This window comes from Panthera tigris, chromosome A2, assembly GCF_018350195.1.
Source record: "Panthera tigris isolate Pti1 chromosome A2, P.tigris_Pti1_mat1.1, whole genome shotgun sequence".
Taxonomy (NCBI): domain Eukaryota; kingdom Metazoa; phylum Chordata; class Mammalia; order Carnivora; family Felidae; genus Panthera; species Panthera tigris.
Window position 1 is genome coordinate 152380342 of NC_056661.1, and position 20022 is coordinate 152400363.

At 44.3% G+C, this 20022-nt stretch overlaps 1 protein-coding gene across 4 annotated transcripts in view; it reads right to left on the reverse strand.

Moving 5' to 3' along the window:
* Nucleotides 1-18215, reverse strand: part of KIAA1549 (KIAA1549 ortholog) — a 136384-nt gene extending 118169 nt beyond the window's left edge. For 3 of the 4 annotated variants that reach the window (XR_006213053.1, XR_006213050.1, XM_042973285.1), the window contains exon 1: nt 18145-18209. Coding sequence is in view for 2 of the 4 variants with exons in the window: in XM_042973285.1 (XP_042829219.1) it covers nt 18145-18175 (31 nt within the window). In the remaining 2 variants the exon portion in view is untranslated. Of the gene's footprint in view, nt 1-13954; nt 14109-18144 lie in introns of all 4 variants that reach the window. The other variant, XM_042973289.1, reaches the window with a different exon arrangement.
* Nucleotides 18216-20022: the final 1807 nt, after the last annotated feature.

Sequence of the window (20022 nt, forward strand, 5' to 3'; positions counted from 1 at the left end):
CACCTGTCTACTAGCGAAAATTTGTTTATATATAATTCGGAAATCTGCTCACAAGAGCATCCATCCACCTCCATCCAACCCAAGCCACTGAAAGACGGCAAACGGAACAGACTCACTGCCAACGCCCCCATGCCCCAGGCTCCCTGTCTGTCCCTCAGGATGCTTTATGCTCCATATGTGACATGAAACCCTCTGTCATACAGACCGAGTGAGGGTGTCAGGGTCAACCCGTACATTACCTATTGCAAAACTTCTTCTTGATTTTTATATACAAAATAGGTGTTTTTAAAAATAAGTAAAAGTTCTCCTCCTTTCTCCTGCCCCACCTGGAGACAAGCCCATCCTGCTATCTCATCACACAGGAAGCTAATGCACACCTGTAGGACTCACCTAACGTCTTAACTACAATTCAGAAGGCCAACCAACTCCATGTTGATAAAGGTCAAATAATCTAGTCTCACTGGGTCAGTATTTACTCAGTATCTACTACATACCCAATAAATGAAATAAATGGTGCCACAGAAACATTAAAAAAAAGATAGCCAAGAAGAACTTGAAAATTCTGGGGGTGGCAAGACGATGAAGTGTGTTTGCAAGAGCAATGGAATTTCCAAAAATACGGTGAGATGCGCTCGAGGAAGGCCTTCGTAGCACAAGCGAGACTTAGATCAGAACTGAAAAACGGCTAAACTTACAGAACAAAGGCATTTGTCTTTCGGGCCGAGCAGGGAGAACATATTATCACAAAGCAGCGGGGGGGGGGGGGGGGGGGGGGGGGGGGCGCGCTCAGGGGATGGGGGGGCTTTGGGTGACCCAGAAAGTGCACACCTGACCTCAAACATCCAGTTTCAAGTTAGTCTAAAAATTCTTCCAGAAGTGCAATATATACAACAGAATATGAAGAAGCTCCTTACATATTAGCATAAAATGATCTCTAAGATGTGTCATTAAATGAAAACAGCAAGGGACAGAACAGTGTACATGGAAAGTCGTTTGGGGAAAGGGATACACACAAGCACACACACGCTCTTGTTTGTATTTGCATTAATCTCTGGAAGAATACGGAAGATACTGATACCCTTCAAGGACTGGCACTGGGTGGCCAGGTAACAGGGGGGCCAGGAGAGACACTTTCTATTTGTAGTTTGTGCCTTTTGTTAATTAGATGAAGTTTATCCGATGAAAGTACATATCGTGTTGCCACCACCCAAGACAAGACACAGAACATTTCCATCAGCCCAGAAAGTTCTCTCAGGCACTTTCTAGTCAATCCCACATCCCCAGTTCCTAACTCCCAGGCAATCACTTTCTGACTCTTACCAACATTTGCACATAGTTTTTCAAATGTTAATGCCTAAAGGGGCACTTCTCCACAGACCCCACCATCCCTTATTGTCCTGTGATGAGCCTGCTTCATTTATTTATTACCTGCCTGATTCCTGCCTACAGACATCTGAGTTTGTGACCTCTGCCTTTTGAATTTCGAACCACGTGAAAGTATGACCTATTCAATAAAAGATTAAGAACAACTTTAAAGTAACAAAATACAATAATACCATGCCTGCCGATTCTGGCCGGAAATTTGTGATCCGTGATTTAAATACATATTTCCTGAAAAATAATTAACTTGCTCTGTATGGAGAAAACCCTAAATCAAACTTACGAAACGTTGCAACGTTTCCTGAACTCCTCACTTTGCAGCCTCAGAAGGCTCTTAAACACAAATGGCTACGGAAGGAAGCCAGGGAGAAAGACAAGGAGTGAATCTCACAAAATAAGGGGTGTTGAGATCAAGCACAAGGAGCCACAAAGACACATTCTCAGCATGGTGCCACCATTCATAAAAGTGGGCTTGGTGAGGCTGGGGGTTCTGTTACCTCAAGATAATGTTGGCAATGCTTCCAACTTTTAAAAATAAATACGGGGCACCTGGGTGGCTCCGTCGGTTAAGCATACAACTTTGGCTCCGGTCATGATTTCACGATTCACGAGTTCAAGCCCTGCATCCAACTCTGCGCTGACAGTGCAGAGCCTGTTTGGGATTCTCTCTCCCTCTCTCCCTCTCCCTGACCCTCCCCCACTCTCACTCTCATTCTCAAAATAAATAAACTGTAAAATAAACAAATAAATAAGTCTGCAGGCCAATGAAACCAACTTCTTCAGGCTAAAATTCAAAACGGGAATACCAGGAAATGTTGGCCTCAAGACTGGAGAGTTCCTCCCTCGTGCACAGTTGGTGAAAATGCAAACTGGGACAGCCACTGTGGAAAACAGTATGGAGGTTCCTCAAAACATTAAAAATAGAACTACCATATGATCCAGAAACTCCACTACTGGGTATTTACCTGAAAAATATGCAAACACTAATTTGAAAAGATATAGGCACCCCTATGTTTACTGCAGCATTGTTCCCAATAGCCAAATTATGGAAGCAACCCAGGCGTCCACTGATAGATGAATGGGATAAAGAAGAAGTGATAGGTGCGCGCGCGCACACACACACACACACACACACACACACACACACACACACGGGAGTATTACTCAGTCATAAAAAAGGAAGAACTCTTGCCATCTGCAACAACATGAACAGATCTAGAGGCTATAATGCTCAGTGAAATAAGTCAGAGAAAAACAAATGCCATATGATGCCACTTATGTGTGGAATTTAAGAAACAAATGAAGAAAAAAAAGAAACCAAAAAACAGACTCAACTACAGAGAACAAACTGATGGCGACCCAAGGGGAGGTGGGTGTAGGGATGGTTGAAACAGGTGAAAGATTAAGAGTCTACTTATCCTGGCGAGCACTGTATAATGTATAGGATTGGTGAATCATTATATTGTACACCTGAAACTAATATAACACTGTATGTTAACTATACCAAAATTATTTTTTATTTAAAAAATTTAAAAATGATAAAAATATTGAGAGATCTTAAAGTTACCTAATAATCACTTGTGTTCCCTGGAATGAATGATGAGGCCCAGGGGCACTGAGGACCCTGGACAAACCCCAGAACTGCCTATAACACACCAGGCTCCCAGTGCCCCACGGATGTGTCACACATACTAAGCAAACACATCTGAGCCAGCCCCCAGCGTAGGAATGGGGGCAGCCTGTGCAAGTTCAAGAGACCAGTGAGCAGATCTGAGGTCAACAGACTGTGCCAAGCCGTAATCCTCCTAAATAATGCCACATTGTCAAGAAGATGGCCGAAGCCACTTTAAGATCAGCACAAAAACAAGTTACCCGGCAACATGGGCTAATACTTTGGTGGTCTCCATCGCATTCAAATTGGTATCTGACATAATTACACACATCAATTTAATACTTTAGCTGTTAGAAGTCAGGAAGAGGACAACCTTGCTAGGAGGGGTTTGAGAGGCGACTCAGTCGGTTAAGCATCTGACAATTGGTTTCGGCTCAGGTTACGATCTCACGGTTCATGAGCTCAAGCCCCACATCGGGCTCTGTACTGACAGAGAGCCTGCTTGGTATTCTCTGTCTCCCTCTCTCTCTGCCCTCCCTCCCCCCTCTCGATATCTCTCTCTCACACACAAAAATTAACATTTTTTCAAAAAAGAGGGATCTGAGACTAGAAGAGGCAGAGGCCTGGGGGGCGGAAGCACTTCTGAAGGGCAGGTAATGTTCTATTTCTTGACCTCAGTGTTGTTATACAGCTGTATTCAGTCTGGGCAAATTCATCAAGCTATATACTTAAGAGTACTTTTATATATCTATAATATATAATAAACAATATATAACACTTTAAGCTACAAGTAAAAGGTGTAGAGACAAAGAAAATTTCAAAAATTGTATTTCTATCAAATTTGCAAAACCCTTAAAACACTTCTAACAGATCCATCCAACACTCCCAACTAAGCTGGTCAGTTAGTTTAAGCCACTTAGCTAAGCTATTCAAAAAGGGAAAGGTTGCCTATAATCTTCCTTCTAGCCTTAGTAGTCTTCCAGAAGAGAATATGCTTTGTGAGCTGTAATTTGTGTGATGAGATGAATTCTTTAAAAATCTGTATGGAAACCAGCTCTGGAATCTGAATTATATGTAAATACCTTAGGGGACTCTTATCACCTAAAGACTATTTAGCACAAGAATAATCACTTCCAAATTACTTTCCAGTGCTTGCTTCTCACCTTCCCTTATCGCAATGCTGAAGCCAGAGGCAAACCCACCAGCCCTGTGATCCCTGCCCTCTCCACTCCTCGGGCTCCCTCCTCCCTCCACCCTTCCCCAGGGCTGAACCCACACCCTCTGATCAGATCGTCTCCCCTGCTCTGCTACATTATCAGCACCATATGATGTCTCCACCACCTTCACCCTCACCCTGGCCCATCTCTGTCACCACAGTTACCTCCCCAACACTCCTTCCTCCCCAAGGTCAAATGCGCCTCTCCCTGCCCCACCAACACATCTTCGTGAGTAACCTGAACCCAAATGTGGCATCACAGAAGCCAGACTCACGGGACCTTCCCTCCGCCCATGGCTCCGTCTCACCCCATCCTTAACATCTTCTCTCTTTCAAACATCAGAGGCTTTTTGTCCCTAGAACATTTTGTCCTTAATCCTGTCGCTGCCCCAGCTATTTCTCCTTTTCCTTTCCCTTTCCTTCCTTGGGCATTTCCTGAAATGCACCGTTAGCAATCTCTTCTCTGCATGTCCTCTTTGATAGGTTTACACTCACGTGGCTGGCCCCAGGGACTGTTTATGTCCATCCCTGGAGTTCTGGGAGCCACTCCCCAATGAACAGAACTGCACTGGCTCACGCTGTAAATCCACTTGTTAGACAATAACACGGCTTTCTCCAACAACTGATCTGAAGCACCAACGACTGAACAAGTCGTTCCTCCAGGATCATTCAGGACCATCTGTGTTAATAAAATGCCAATTTGGTGAATACTCCGGAACCAAGGTAAATTCAATACATCCTGAAGAGCAAATTACCAAAGAAGAGAGTAGTCTAGAAGCCCGAACAATGGCCAGGACTTTGAAAGTGTTCATGAAGTGATGTGAGCTACCTTTATAAATACTGCAGAATATAACTGCTTTGTTTCAGTGAAACAGTTTGGCACCAATGAATAACTAATACATATGGAAAGAACAGTATCTAGAATCAGACAAACTAGGTTTGAGTCTCCACTAATGCTGAGTTCACCAATCCTACCTATAGTGTTTCCATCTATAAAAGGAGGAAAAGAACACATGCCTCACAGGTTTGTTAGATTAAAGGAGATAATGCATGGCTGCAATACTGATGCCTGGGCTCCACTGAGATCCTAAACTAACTTGTCTGGATATAGGCTGGAATTTTACATTTTCCCAGGTGATTTAATGTGTACAAGGTCAAGAGCCACTGAACAAAACCGTGGCAAGCTTTCAAACCACATGTCAGTTATTCATATAATTATTAATAATATGGCCTAGAAGGGGTGCCTGGGTGACTCAATCAGTTAAGCATCCTGTCTTCGGCTCAGGTCATGGTCTCGCAGTTTGTGGGCTCCAGCCCCGCGTGGGGCTCTGTGCTGACAGCTCAGAGCCTGGAGCCTGCTTTGGATTCTCTGTCTCCTTCTCTCTCTCCCCATCCCCCACTTGTGCTCTGTCTCTGTCTCTCTCTCTCTCTCTTTCTCTCGCAGTAATAAACATTTAAAAAAATCTTTTTAATAATAATAATACGGCCTAGAAAAATAAGAATTCAGAGTTCTAGGCATAAACAAGATTAGGCACATAAAAGAAATCAAGCTAAGGCAGGTGTTTTAATAATCTAGAAGAAGCTTAAGTGAACACTGGTCTGAGGGCACATTAAAAACAAACATGCTTTCTTGTTCCTGCTTTTCTCAGCAGTAAAATTAAAAAAAAAAAAAAAAAGTAGTTCCCAGGAATAAATTAAGGACTCTATACATCAAGTGGTGTTCATGAAGGTCACCCATAGTTAAGCAGCAGGAACTATGAACTGTTGATGTGAATTTCCAGGACCTGAAGATCCAACCAGCTGCTAATATAATAATCACCTAATGGGCCACTTTAGCAAAATATTCATACTCTCATCTAAAAATTTATTTTTCAGCCACTGAAATCTGCACTTGGCATTAAAGACACTAACACTTGCTCTTATCAGTTTTGTCACTTTGTGATACTTTTAAGATTTTTTTGGATCCTGAAAAAATATTCTAGAAGGTTCTATGAGGCCTTTTTTTTTTTAATGCTTATTTTTAAGAGAAAGCAAGCAAGCACGTGCACACGAGTGGGGAAGGGGCAGAAAGAGAGGGAGACAGAGAATCCAAAGCAGATTCTGTGCCATCAGTGCAAAGCCCAATGCGGGGCTCAAACTCACGAACTGTGACATCATGACCTAAGCCGAAGTCATGACCCAAGCCAAAGTCAGACACGCAACCAACTGTGCCACCCAGGTAACCAAATGTGTCACCCTTCCTACAGGAAAACACTGCCAAAGAAAAAAAGGAAAAAAGACCCACAATGAACAAGCTGAATAATCTACAGTGAAAAACAAAAATATGAAAGAAAAACAAGCAAAACAAAATGAGGGCAGCCACCCTAGGAAAGAACATAGAGCTAAATTCAAAAGGGCAAGTTATGTGATCCATATTCTCCAGAAGAGAGTCAATGGAAATTTAATTACGAATTTTCACGTAATAAAATTTTAAAGCTATTTCCTGTAATAGGTATAAACATTCTCATCTATCATCCACATGATACAAATACGCACAATGAAACAAAACAACGGAACAAGTTCTCATTTCACACTTACTGTGATTCGTCCATTCAAAGGTGCATTTTTTTCACATTCTAAGATACCTGAAATTAGGTTGCATTTAACAACCAACAGTGTCTCCTGGCTTAAGTGGCAGTGCTTTCGACTCATGATTTTTCTTTCTCAGAGGTAAAGAAAAATAAATGGTCCATCATCACACGGTTGATGGCATCTTAGGTTCAATGACATAGCACACTAGTAATCGGCAGTAATATTACTATGTCAAAGCTTTATGCTGGCAAGGAGCTAATAATCGAAGCAGGGAAACAAGACGGATACACAAAAACTTAGACTGACAATAATAAAAATTAGTTACTAATACGGGCAAATGACAGTGCTAAAAGAAGAGGAAGCAGAGGGCATTTGTACAGGTTTTTCTTAAGATTTAATTTTTTTATAAAGTTAATTTACTTATTCTAAGAGAGACAGACAGTATGTGAGCCAGGGAGGGGCAGAGAGAGAGAGAGAGAGAGAGAAGGAGGGAAGGAGAGGGAGAGAGGGAGAGAGGTAGAAAGAGAGACAGAGAATCCCAAGTAGGTTCTGGTCTGTCAGTGCAGAGCCGGATGCACGGCTCGAACTCACAAACCACAAGATCATGACCTAAGAGCTGGACTGAGCCACTCAGGCACCCCTAAGATTTTTTTTTTTAAGTACTCTCTACACACCTAACTTGGAGCTCAAACTCACACCCCTAAGACCCAGAGTCACATGCTCCACTGACTGAGCCAACCAGGTGTCCTGCATTTGTGCAGTTTAATTCTGTCACAGCACAGTCACAGAGCCTTTAGAGGGGCCTACGCTGCGACACAGATCAACAGGAAAGACCCCAAACGGGGTAAAGCCAGGACTCCGATGAAGTCCCTGCACACATGGCCTCCTCTGAAGTGCCCTCAGGTGGCTCTACCTTCTCTTATATAAACACTGACAGGCTCCTACTATGTGCCACAGACGGCACCCGATTTCTGGGATCTGGAGACACTGTCCCTGACCCGAGTTGCTCAGAATTAAAAATAAATCCCTACAGGAGCTGCAGTACAAGATGATCAATTCTGGAGATGGCTGCACAACGTGAATGTACTTAGCGCCAATCCATGGTGCACTTAAAAATGGTTTAAACGGTAAATCTTGTGTCATGTGTATTTACCGCAACAGCCAATCGATCTATCAGCCACTGGTACGACAGGCAGTACAGAAACAAGGAAAACGGCTGCAGCACAAAGGAGGGGCAACGCTGGGTAACAGCAGAGGGGAGGCCCAGAAAAGAGCCCAGTTCTCCAGCCCCCATCCTCTCACCTCCAGATCATACCACCAGTGCCCAGGAAACAACGTCCCCACATCCGCAGTGTGGCCGAGATTCCCAAAGCCACACACCCTCTGTCTCCTGGGCTCTGAATCTTTAAAGATGTGCATAGGGTAGAGACCTCCTTCTGGGTAAACACCTGTCCAGAAGGAGAGATGGAACAGTACATAACCAGACAGCAGGGCTGGGAAAAACATCAGCCCTGGCCAGATTCTCTCTTTCTGGAAAACAGCTCAACTATACAAACCATAAATCTATTTTGCAAATCCCAACACAGCATTATTTCGAAATAGTTACTCTGGAATGCATTCTGGTTTACACACACACACACAGGGTTTTTTTTTGTTTTAAAGTCTATCCTTTTTGACCCAGTTATTCTCCTTCTATAAACCCATCCTAAAGGAAATAACTAGAAGTTCAAACATCTATGTACAAAGTGGTTCATCATAGCATCATATATAATGGCAAGAATAGGGAGCAATAGATACCAAACAATTAAAGGATGACTTGAAAAATTCTGCCCTACAAAGGAATACTATGCATTCCACAAAAAAACATTTTAAAGAATACGTAATAGTGGGGCGCCTGGGTGGCTCAATCGGTTGAGCGTCCGATTTCAGCTCAGGTCATGGTCTTGCAGTTCATGAGTTCGAGCCCCACATCAGGCTCTGTGCTGACAGCTCAGAGCCTGGAGCCTGCGTCAGATTCCGTATCTCTTTCTCTTTCTCTCTCTCTCTCTCTCTCTCTCTCTCTCTCTCTCTCTCCCCACCCCCGCTCATGCTCTGCCTCTCAAAACAAATATTTAAAAAAATATATGTAATAGTATGAGAAATGTTTGCCAGAAAATAAGAATTATAAGATGCAAAAGTATATAGATAGCATGATCCCATTTTATGAAAAAAAAATTCAAATCTATTATATATACAAGTATGTACATTTCCTAGAAGCCTGGAAAAATACATAACAAACTCTTCACAAAATAGTTAGATGCTAGAAATAAAGATGCTTATTTTCTTCTAAATATATTTCCATACTCTACAAAGTACATATAAATGAGTATTATTTGCCACCAGAGACAAACCTTTCTTACCCCAGCACAGAAGGAATCAACATTGCCAGGAACTCAGACTCAGATGCTATTGAGATTGATTGATTGATTGATTGATTGATTGATTTAGGAGGGTGCAAGTGAGTGAGGGGCAGAGAGAGAGGAGAGAGTGGGGAAAAGAGGGAGAGAGAAAGAATCCCACACACGCTCCGTCTGGTCAGCATGGAGCTGAAGGGGGGCTTGAGCTCACCCCAAGCGGGGCTCAAACTCACAAACCATGAGATCATGACCTAATCGGAGATCAGATGCTTAACCGACTGAGTCATGCAGGAGCCCCTACTGTTTTAAATGACAATCATCTCCAGGGATTCAAGTTAAGATGTAGTTTTGAGGTTCAACCACATGGAGGTGACTGATTAAGATCTTCCAGAAAGTAGTGGGGGTATGAAAAGGAGTTCTGAATTCTGTTTCAGAAGGAGGAAACAGGTAAGAGGCAGTAAAAAATAAAAGCCCAGCTTGGCACTGAGGAAGGCACTTGTTGGGATGAGCACTGGGTGTTGTATATAAGCGATGAATCATGGGAATCTACCCTCAAAACCAAGAGCGCATTGTACACGCTGTATGTTAGCCAATTTGACAATAAATTATATTTAAAAAGGGGGGGGGGGGAAGCCCAGCTTTATGAAGTTCAGGTTACCAAACTCACCAAATCATTATTTATCCTAGTTCATTTGATTATTTACACAATCGTTCATTCTTTCATAGAATCATAATTTCAATCATCCATTTAATGATTTAACACGTTTATTGACAGCCAGATACGGTGCTAGATGGTGATATAAACACACATCTCTACCCTCCCGAAGTTTCCAATCTAGTTAAAAACAACTATAGCACAGAGTAGCCAGTGCTATAATAGGGATGCACATAGAGGAAAGGTGTCTAAACCATTCTGGTATTCCTGGAAGGCTTCCTGGAGGATGTGATATCTGTCCTGCGATTTTTGAGGGAAGAGTAAAATCAGGCAAAGGACAAGAAAGAGCACTCCAAGCAGAAGGAACAGCATAGAAACAGCATGTAAAAAAGGCACAGATGCACAAAAGAACTCAACATGGTTCCCCTTATGGGGAATGACCATATGGCCAGGACAGTGTGGTAGGAGGAGAGGCAGGAAAGGGGGAAGAGGCCATTAACACAGGCAGACCGCAGAAAATGAAGACGGAACAGGAAGACTGCCATCTGGGGCATCACATTGCCCTTCTGATCAAATGAACTTAGTGAACACACTAACGAGGACACGAGCCAAGAGGCTTACAAAGAATACTGCAGAAATCCGAAGTCAATTTCTAAACCTTGACCATACCAGCTACTTTGTTAAAGCACATAACCCTCAACCCAACTCACCCCCCATATCATTTGCCGTCTCCTCTTTATTTGCATTGCCCCTCTACTCTCTCTCCTTTATCCACCTTCTACTATTCGGTCTTTCTTCTGCTGCTCACTTTCTCTCCAAGCACCCATGCACTTCACCATGGGCATCTACATGAAAGTGTGTCTGTACTTATACATGTATTTTCCATGTATATATATCTATATGTGCATCTCAGTACATACTGCTATTAACCTGGAAACTTGTACACACAATGCTTCTTGATATACTGATGTGTCTGCATATTTTGTATTTGTGAAAATGTCTATTAATGCATATTTCTGCCTTTTCTCATCTTTGCATGAGTGTTTTCCTCTGAATATCCATGCATGTTTATCTCTGATTATGGTTTTGCACATTGGCACCTGCAGGCCTCACACATGCAGAACATGGGAGCGGACGTTGGTTTCAGCCTCCCCCAGTCTTGCCTTGGGGAACGCTGCCTCCACCATGGTTTATGATCTAGGAACATCGGTTGCCCAAGATGCCCATTCTCTCCTGGCCAAGGAATGGGCACCAATCCTAAGCCGCGGGCTCTCTCCCCCAGATTTGAATCTTGACAGAATAATAAAAAGACTAAAACTCATCCTGCTGGCTGTGCCCTGAAGGAACAGTCACCACTCCTACAGTCTGGATCCTGAAGATGCAGGCCCTGGGGCATCTTGTCAAGGCCACAGAAGTAGAAATTGACATATACATGTGATTATTTATATAACTTCCCAGCTGTAAAGTTCTCTAACTCAGGAAGTATTTTACAATCTGTCACATACTTCCCATGATGACAACTTCACCTGGGACTGTCATTTAAAACTGTACTTCTGGGGTGGCTGGGTGGCTCAGTTGGTTGAGCGTCCGACTTCGGCTCAGGTCATGATCTCACGGTTTGTGGATTCGAGCCCTGTGTTGGGCTCTGTGCTGACAACTCGGAGCCTGGAGCCTGCTTCAGATTCTGTGTGTGTGTGTGTGTGTGTGTGTGTGTGTGTGTGTGTGTGTGTCTGTCCCCTCCCCTGTTCACACTCTGTCTCTCTCTCAAAAATAAACATTTAAAAATTAAAAAAAAAAAAAACTAAAAGAATACCACAAATCATGACCATGAACAACTAGAAAAAGTACCATGCACCCATTCATTCACTCACTCACTTACTAGTACAAGACACTGTGTTGGGCATCATGGAATAAAAAGATGATTCTAATGGGATTTACACTATGGGGGAAAAGGGAAAGGGAGGGATCATGGTGGAGAGGCCCAAAAAGCACAGGGTCAAAGGTCTTTACATTTATTTCCCATAAAAAGCCTGCAGTTAAAACCCATATCTTGTAAATGGAGAAAATATAATCATTGTTATGATTGTTTGCACATTGGCTATCAGTTATTTTAGCATGAAATAGGTCTTGAAAGTTTGGTTGCAAAATAAGATTGAAATTTATGTTGTTAGACATTAATTTTTCTCGATTAGAGGATCCATTAACAAATGTATTTACAGAGTTATGTAAATTTTACCATCAAAGAGTCGTAAGTCAGTTAAATTCCTAGGAGCTGACCTGCTGTGTCAAAGGGCATGAGCCACCCTCACTTGTAATGATCACAGAGCAACTGCAGGGAACCGTGCCTCTAAATCAGATATGACCCTTCTTTAAACACTAGCTTTGAGGACTACCCATGTTCAATAGCAAATGCCATGGCCGCATGGTTTCAGGTCAGTTCTCAGGACTACAGGGCAGAGGCCAAGAAGACTGCTGATCCCCTGACATGGATAAGATCTGGTCGCGTTAGAGGATTCAGCTTACACCACAGAACTTAATCCAAGAGAGACAAATCAAAGCAGGAATTAGAGTGATGTCCCCACTCCAACTGGTCGAAGGCTTACTGGGCCACTGGGGTCCAGGAGAAACAGAATTTGTCTCCTGGAGCCCTATGGCTTATCAGATAGCGTGATATGTCAAAAAATACATACTAAAATGTTTCCAACACCAGCAAGGGGCTGAACCTCCCAGACACCCCAGGCTGGAGCCCAAGGTGCAATGGCAGGCACCTCACAGTTTATCTGGAACCTTCTGGGGTAAAGCTGTTCCTTCCATATTGAGTGTGCTTTTCTCAAGAAACGCTTTCTAAGGCACAGCAGGACTCGACAGACATGTGGAGGTGCCTTCTGGATTTTCCAAAGAGATCAAGCTATTCGGAAGATGTACTCTTATGAATCAAAATCTCTAAGAACGTGAATGATAAACACTGGGAAATTGCAGGAGCACTACAGATCCCACGATATGGGCAAAAAGGTGGATGGGACACAAAGTGCAGTCTCTTCCGGAAGTTCATCATAACCTCTCTCCGTGAAGTTCTGTGGACAGACGGGCCCCTCGCAGGCCAGCAGTACAGCCTGAAGAGCAGGAGCCGTCTGCCCTTGGCTCTGATCCAGGTGGCAATCAATCCCCACATCCTGTCCTCCACCAAAACACAGTGGAGTCTCCTCCGGGAGCACAGGTAAAATCCCATTCTAAGTTGTCCTAGGAGCAGGCTCAAGACTCGACGTTTGGCACTTGAAGGGGACTTTGAATAGGCACCCAATGAAAGAGCAAAGAACATCTGTAAGGTCGCAGGGAGTCGCGTGACACTCTTCAAGTCTATGATGGAAATGCTGCTGAGAGCACTGGGGAATTCTCGGGAGACTGAGGCAGTCCCAGCAGCTGGACAGAAAATGGATCTAGGAGACTTTTATCATGGGTTCACAGAGCCACTCTGGGATCAGCCCCACAGTGTACCTTCTCTACCTGCCACAGAAACCCCCACAGGGCCAAGGGAGTGTGCTGCGGCACACAAGTGGTCCTCACCTGCGTAGGCCCTTAACCACTCAACAATCCCTTCAGAGTTTCCTGCTCTCCTCCTTCTGTCGTGATGCACAGATACTACAATCAGACAACTTTTTCATGGAGCCCAAAGTGTGCTCCATTTAAGTCACACTTAAATGATAATCACAGCACCATCAAAAAGAAAAAAGAGACCATCGGGCATTAACTTCCTCAACAGCATGATCCTCCCAGCCTCACCAGCACCCACCACTCTTTCCCTCCCACCTGCCTCCATAGAAGAGGCGCCATCTTTCCTGCCCAAGGAGTCTGAATCCCTCCTCCCACCCCCCCCACCCCGTTACTAGCTGTGTGACCTGAGGCAAGTTACTTACCTCCTTGGATGCTGCTGACTTCTTCATCTGTGAAAGGGAGTTAATCATTGTTTGTCAGAATTAAATAAATTAACACAATTAATACATGTTGAGCACCTACAAGAATGCCCGGCATATGGGAAATGTACATTAAATATTACTTAGCTGTTATCATGCCTATTGTTATCATTTATTTCTGTCCACTCTGAGAACTCGCTCCAGTAATGGTACCTTTCCATTTCCTCTTCATTTTCAACCATTTTGGGCTTGTAGTAATCTCCAAAGGTGACCACCATCAATTCATAAGTGTATGCTATTCCATCCATCAATGCGTAGTTCCTATTCCCTCCTGCCCCTTGAGTCTGGGCTGGTCTTGTGAGTTGTTCTGACCAACGATATGCAAAAGAGTCAACACTGTGGCTGCTTCTTTTTAATTTTTTTATTTTTATTTAAATCCAAGTTATTTAACATATAGTGTAATAATCATTTCAGGAATAGAACTTAGTGATTCATCACTTACATATAATACCCAGCGCTCATCCCAACAAGTACCCTCCTTAATGCCCATCACCCATTTAGCCCATCCCCCCACCCAACACCCCACCAGCAACCTTCAGTCTGTTCTCTGTATTTAAGAGTCTCTTATAGTTTGTCCCCTTCTCTGTTTTGATCTTATTTTTTCTTCCCTTCCCCTATGATCATCTGTTAAGTTTCTCAAATTCCACATATGAGTGAAATCATATATTTCTTTCTAACTGACTTATTTTGCTCACATAATACATTCTAGCTCCATCCACGTTGTAGCAAATGGCAAGATTTCATTCCTTTTGATCACCGAGTGATATTCCAGTGTATGTATATGCCACATCTTTATCCATTCATCTGTTGATGGACATTCAGGGTGTTTCCAGACTTTGGCTATTGTCGACAGCCTGGCTTCTTTGGGCTCTTCCCAGACTTTGGCTATCGTCAACAGTCTGGCTTCTTTGGGTAACTTTCAAGCTGAGGATCTTAAGAGAACTGGCAGCTTCTGCTTCATCCCTCCTGGAAGGCTGCCGCCAAATATGAAGTCCTACTTCCCTGAGGCCACTATGCTTTGAGAAAGCCCAAGACAGTCACATGAGAAGAGAGAGGGAGGGCATATGGAGCACCAAGAAACTGGACACATGAGTGAAACCCTCTTAAACCTTGCAGCCCAATCCCGGTACGAACCACCAACAGCCCAATTAATGGCTACAGGGAGAAGAATCACCCATCTGAGCCTTGTCCAAATTCCTGACCCACAGAATCATGAGAAATAATAGATCATTATTGTTTCAAGCCATTCAGTTTGGGGGTGATTGTTACGCAGCAAGAGATGACTGAACAATGCTCCTCTTTAGCCCTAAAAGAATGCTCCAATCTTATATCCCACCTTAAAAACAAAATATCCCACACAGTTCCTTGATCCTTATTGCTTCCTTTGTATCATCATTGCATCCTCTATTACAGCAGTGACCATGCTGTTGTATAGTTATTTATGTATAGGACCATCTCTCCTACTTGACTGAGTTCCTTGAGGGTCATGACTGACTGCCATATTTATTTTAGTACCCCAACATCTAGCACAGGGTGGTGAGAGCTCAGAAAATGTCAGCTGGCAATTGCACACATGTATGATGAATGGGACCTCCATATAACCGGGTCTACCTCCAGGCATGCATTCTGGCACTGGAAACTCCAAGACAAAGATGGAATGGAGAAATTTCCAGAACTACACAAAATGCAAAAGGTACAGGAAAGAGATAAAGGGAAGTAACAGCATGGTGGAGTCTGAAGCCACACGTTGAAATCTGCTGAGATTTGGGGGTTGTTTCCGCAGCACGACCAGCTAATCCTGACAGAATACATATTCTACATGTGGTTTTCCTCTCAGGAAGAAGTGAATCCTGAATTGCAAAGAGGGAGAAGAGGAACTTGAAGCTTGTCAATGAGTAAAATCAATATAAACTGTGATGAAAAAAAAAAAATAGGACAGCTTCAGGCCTAAGATTTCTTGATATTATTTAGAAGGTTAAACTTTAACACCAGATCCAGGCAAGAACTCCAGGTTTTAATACGCTGTATTTTGTGAAGAACTAGAAAGGCCTTGGGCATATAAAACAATGGAAGCAGGACAGTGAGGTGCACCGGTTGAGTTTTGAGCAAGCTATTTCTTTTAAGGCATCAACTTACTCCCACCGAAATTTCAAAGTTAATGAGAAATTGATTTTAAACCAGTGGTCGACACCGATTTACTAGCAAAGAGAATGTATTACAACCACACGCTCTGCTGTCAGAAACAAACCACAGAAAAAAAGTGTAGTCGAAACAAAGTAGAAATATTATCAAACCCACAAGGATCCGATCCAGAACGCGAGAGAGGAAATGGAGTACAAAAATGTCACTTGGTGTTAAGAAAAATATTATTCTCTGGGCTGGAAGTCAGGGAATACAGGCTAGGCTCATAATATTAACTTTCTGAAACTTTTTATTTTTAAACTTTCTCATTTGTAATCTGCTGGGATCAAACAAAACGACACTTCCACGCACCACTGTAACTTTCAAAAGCCTCTTCCTTCATTCCGAGTAACCAATATGGTGAGCACCTTCTATGTGAGGCTGTCAGGGACCAAGGGAACAAGACCCGAGTCAAAAACATCAAGCACCTGGGGCGCTTTCTGCTGGCTGTTAAACACACCTCTCTTACGGAGCAGAAGGCCAACCTCACACACACGTCGCGCTTGAACTAGAGGACCCGGCTCCAAAAAGCACCAATAAGCTGCCTCCGTTGCCTACTAATATCGACCAATCAGGACAAGGCCCTTCCAACCAATCAGGGGAAGGGAACGGTCTCCATCCAAGCAGCGCCTCCCCTACTCTAAGTTAACGCTGTGTCTCCCTTCGGCTGAAGCTGTAGTCGCAATAAAGCCTTGTCTGTGCCTTTGACTTTTGGGTCCAGCCTCGTTTCTATCACTGTGGGGGGCCTTAGGCATGCCCGCACAGCTAGGGCTTCTGTCACGGGCAGGGGCCACAGGTGACCCCGACTGCAACGCTCCATCCAAAGAGTTCACTCCACCAAGCAAGCAAAACCTCTGAGTAGACGTTTTAATGGTAGAGTCATTCTCTAGCGTGGACCCAGAGCGAAGGAAACCCTGGTTGGGGTGCACATCCCCACCTCAGGGGTAGGAAGGCTCTCACTAGCTGTGTGACCTTGAACAAATTAGTGAACCTCTCTGATCTTTACCTTCTCATCTGTAAAATGGAGATCATAACAGCACCTACCTCCCGGAGATAGTGTCTAGATTAAAAAAAGATACACTGTGCCTAGCACGATGTTTGGCACATGGCTAGCACTCTCTAATGGTTGGGTATTGTTCATCATTCCCAGGTCAGCGCTGAGATTTCTGCAGGATAGAAGCAGAAAAAGGAGTGCAAAGGGGGCCTCAGCTGACAGTCCCCAATGCCAATTAGCAATCAAAGAAATGCAACTGTAAAGGAGTCGGGCAAAGATAATAAAGATTCGTAATAGCCTGTATGATGGAGGTCGTAGAAGCAAAACCCGTACTCTGAATCATTGCTAGAGAGAAGGTAGCTTGCTTCAACTTTTCTAGAGAGCAATTTGGCAATATGTATCAAATGTTAATATACGAATACTGCCTGGTCCAGCAATTCTATCTCTGGGAATGTATCCATCCTATAAGCAAATAATTAGAAAAGTACGTAAAGGCAGATATACAAAGATGCTCACAGCAGTGTCTTTTATCACAGCAAAAGCTGAAAGCCACGGAATTACCCACGAACGGAGAACGGGCTAAATAAAGTATAGAACATCCACAGCGTCAAACAAAATCATAATGTGGATCTACATTTCCTAACAACGTAAAGATTCGATGATAAAGTGTGAAGTGCAAAATAGCAAGTTAGCAAACAACATGGCGAGGATGATACCGTTACTTTGCGTGTATGTGTATGTGCCTGTACGTGTGAAAAAGAAGTCTGAGAGGAAAACCACCAAAATGTCATAATGGTTATCTCTTAGTGATTTTCACTTTCCAACGTACATCTTTTTGTACCATCTGAATCCATTTAATGTGCAATCGACTTTACATCTGAAGCTTCATCATATCGCTCCTCTGCTCAAAACCCTCCCGCCGCTTCCCACCTCACCTGGAGTAATGCCCAAGCCCTCGCGAGGGCCCACGAAGCTCCATCCCAGCGCCCACTTCCTCTACCCCCAGCACCCACCTGAGCACCTGCTGATCCCCGCCCCCACCTACTCACCTTTGAGCATCTGGGCCTCCTCCCCATCCCCCAACACCAGGCATACTCCCGCCTTTACGCTGGCCACTTCGTCTGCTGGGAACAGTTTCCCTAAATACCTGCTTGGCCCATGCGCTTACCTCCTTCAAATCTTTGATCAAATGTCATCATCGTGGGTGAACTGAGTCCTCCCCAAATTCCTATGTTGAAGTCCCCACCCCCAATACCTCAGAATGTGACCTTATGTGATTAGTTAAGATGAGGTCATAGTGGAAGAGGAGGATGGCCCCTAATCCAATGGAACTGTCCCTGTAAAAAGGAGAAATCTGAACACAGGCAAGCACACAGGGAGAAGGCCACGTGAGGATCAGAGGCTTACGGCCACAAGCCAAGGAATAGGGGACATGCCTGGAAACGCCCTCCCTGAGCGCCTTCGGAGGGAACATGGTCTTGCCGACCTAGATCTGGGACTTGTAGCCCTCAGAGAACCATGTGCCAATAAACTGTTGTTTAAGCCACTCAGTTGGTGGCATTTTGTTACGGCACACTCTAGCGAACTAATAGACTCACCTTCTCAATGAGGCCTCCCTAACCACCCAGATTAAAACTTCAATTCCTCACTCCCAAGCCCTCTCCCTGCTCTCTATTCCTTCCTGTGCTTATCACGGAGTCACACAGCATACAGTCAACCCGATGTATCCCCAGGACCCGCCACAGTGGCCAGTCACTCAAGAAAGGGTTGAAGAGTGAATGAGCAAACCACACAGAGGGACACAGGTAAAGTCTGCCCTGATGAAGCCTGCGGTCTAGTGGATGGAGACAGCGAATAAACAGACATATGCAACGTGTGGATAAGCACCACGGAGAAAAATAAAGCAGAATCAGGAGCAAGGAATTATGAAGGAGGTTACTGAATTTTTAAAACTTAGTTAGAGAAAGCCTCCCTGACCGCATGAGACCTGAGCAGACCTGAAGGGATGCAGTAAACCATGCAGATAATATCAGAGATAAGAATGTTCTAGGCAGAGGGAACAGTACATACACATTATTGCCATGAACACATAATATTTTTATAATCGGGAAAAAAAACCAACAAAGCTACTATAATCCTGAAAATGCATACAAATATTTAAAAGCCCCATTTCCAGGGGCGCCTGGGTGGCTCAGTCAGCTGAGCGTCCAACTTCGACTCAGGTCATGATCTCACGGTTCGTGAGTTCAAGCCCTGCATCGGGCTGTCTGCTGTCAGCACAGAGCCTGCTTTGGATCCTCTGTACCCCCCTCTCTCTGCCCCTGCCCTGCTGGAATTCTCTCCCTCAAAAATGAATAAAATACTTGAAAATAAATAAATGCCTCATTCCAAGGACTAGGAAGAAGAATCTGATTTTACAAAGTCCTAAGGCTCTATTCAGCCTCTATTTAGGCCCAAGTCGAAAACTCCAACCCTATACCCCCAGTCCAGTCCCCGAACCCATCCTCCATCAAACAGTTGCCCAGGAGAAAAACATTCAATAATACACAGATGGTGCCGTGAGATGAGATGAAGGGAGAGGTAAAGGGAGAGGTAAAGGGAGAGGTGAGAGGAGAGGTAAAGGGTGAGGAGAGGGGTGATGGGTGAGGGGAGAGGTAAAGGGTGAGGTGAGGGGCAACGGGTGAGGGGAAGGTAAAGGGTGAGGTGAGGGGTGGTGGGTGAGGTGAGGGGTGGTGGGTGAGGTGAGGAGTGACGGGTGAGGTGAGGAGTGACGGGTGAGGTGAGGAGTGACGGGTGAGGGGAGAGGAAAAGGGTGAGGTGAGGGGTGGTGGGTGAGGGGAGAGGTAAAGGGTGAGGTGAGGGGTGACGGGTGAGGGGAGAGGTAAAGGGTGAGGTGAGGGGCAACAGGTGAGGGGAAGGTAAAGGGTGAGGAGAGGGGTGATGGGTGAGGGGAGAGGTAAAGGGTGAGGTGGGGTGATGGGTGAGGGGAGAGGTAAAGGGTGAGGTGAGGTGAGGTGAGGGGTGATGGGTGAGGGGAGAGGTAAAG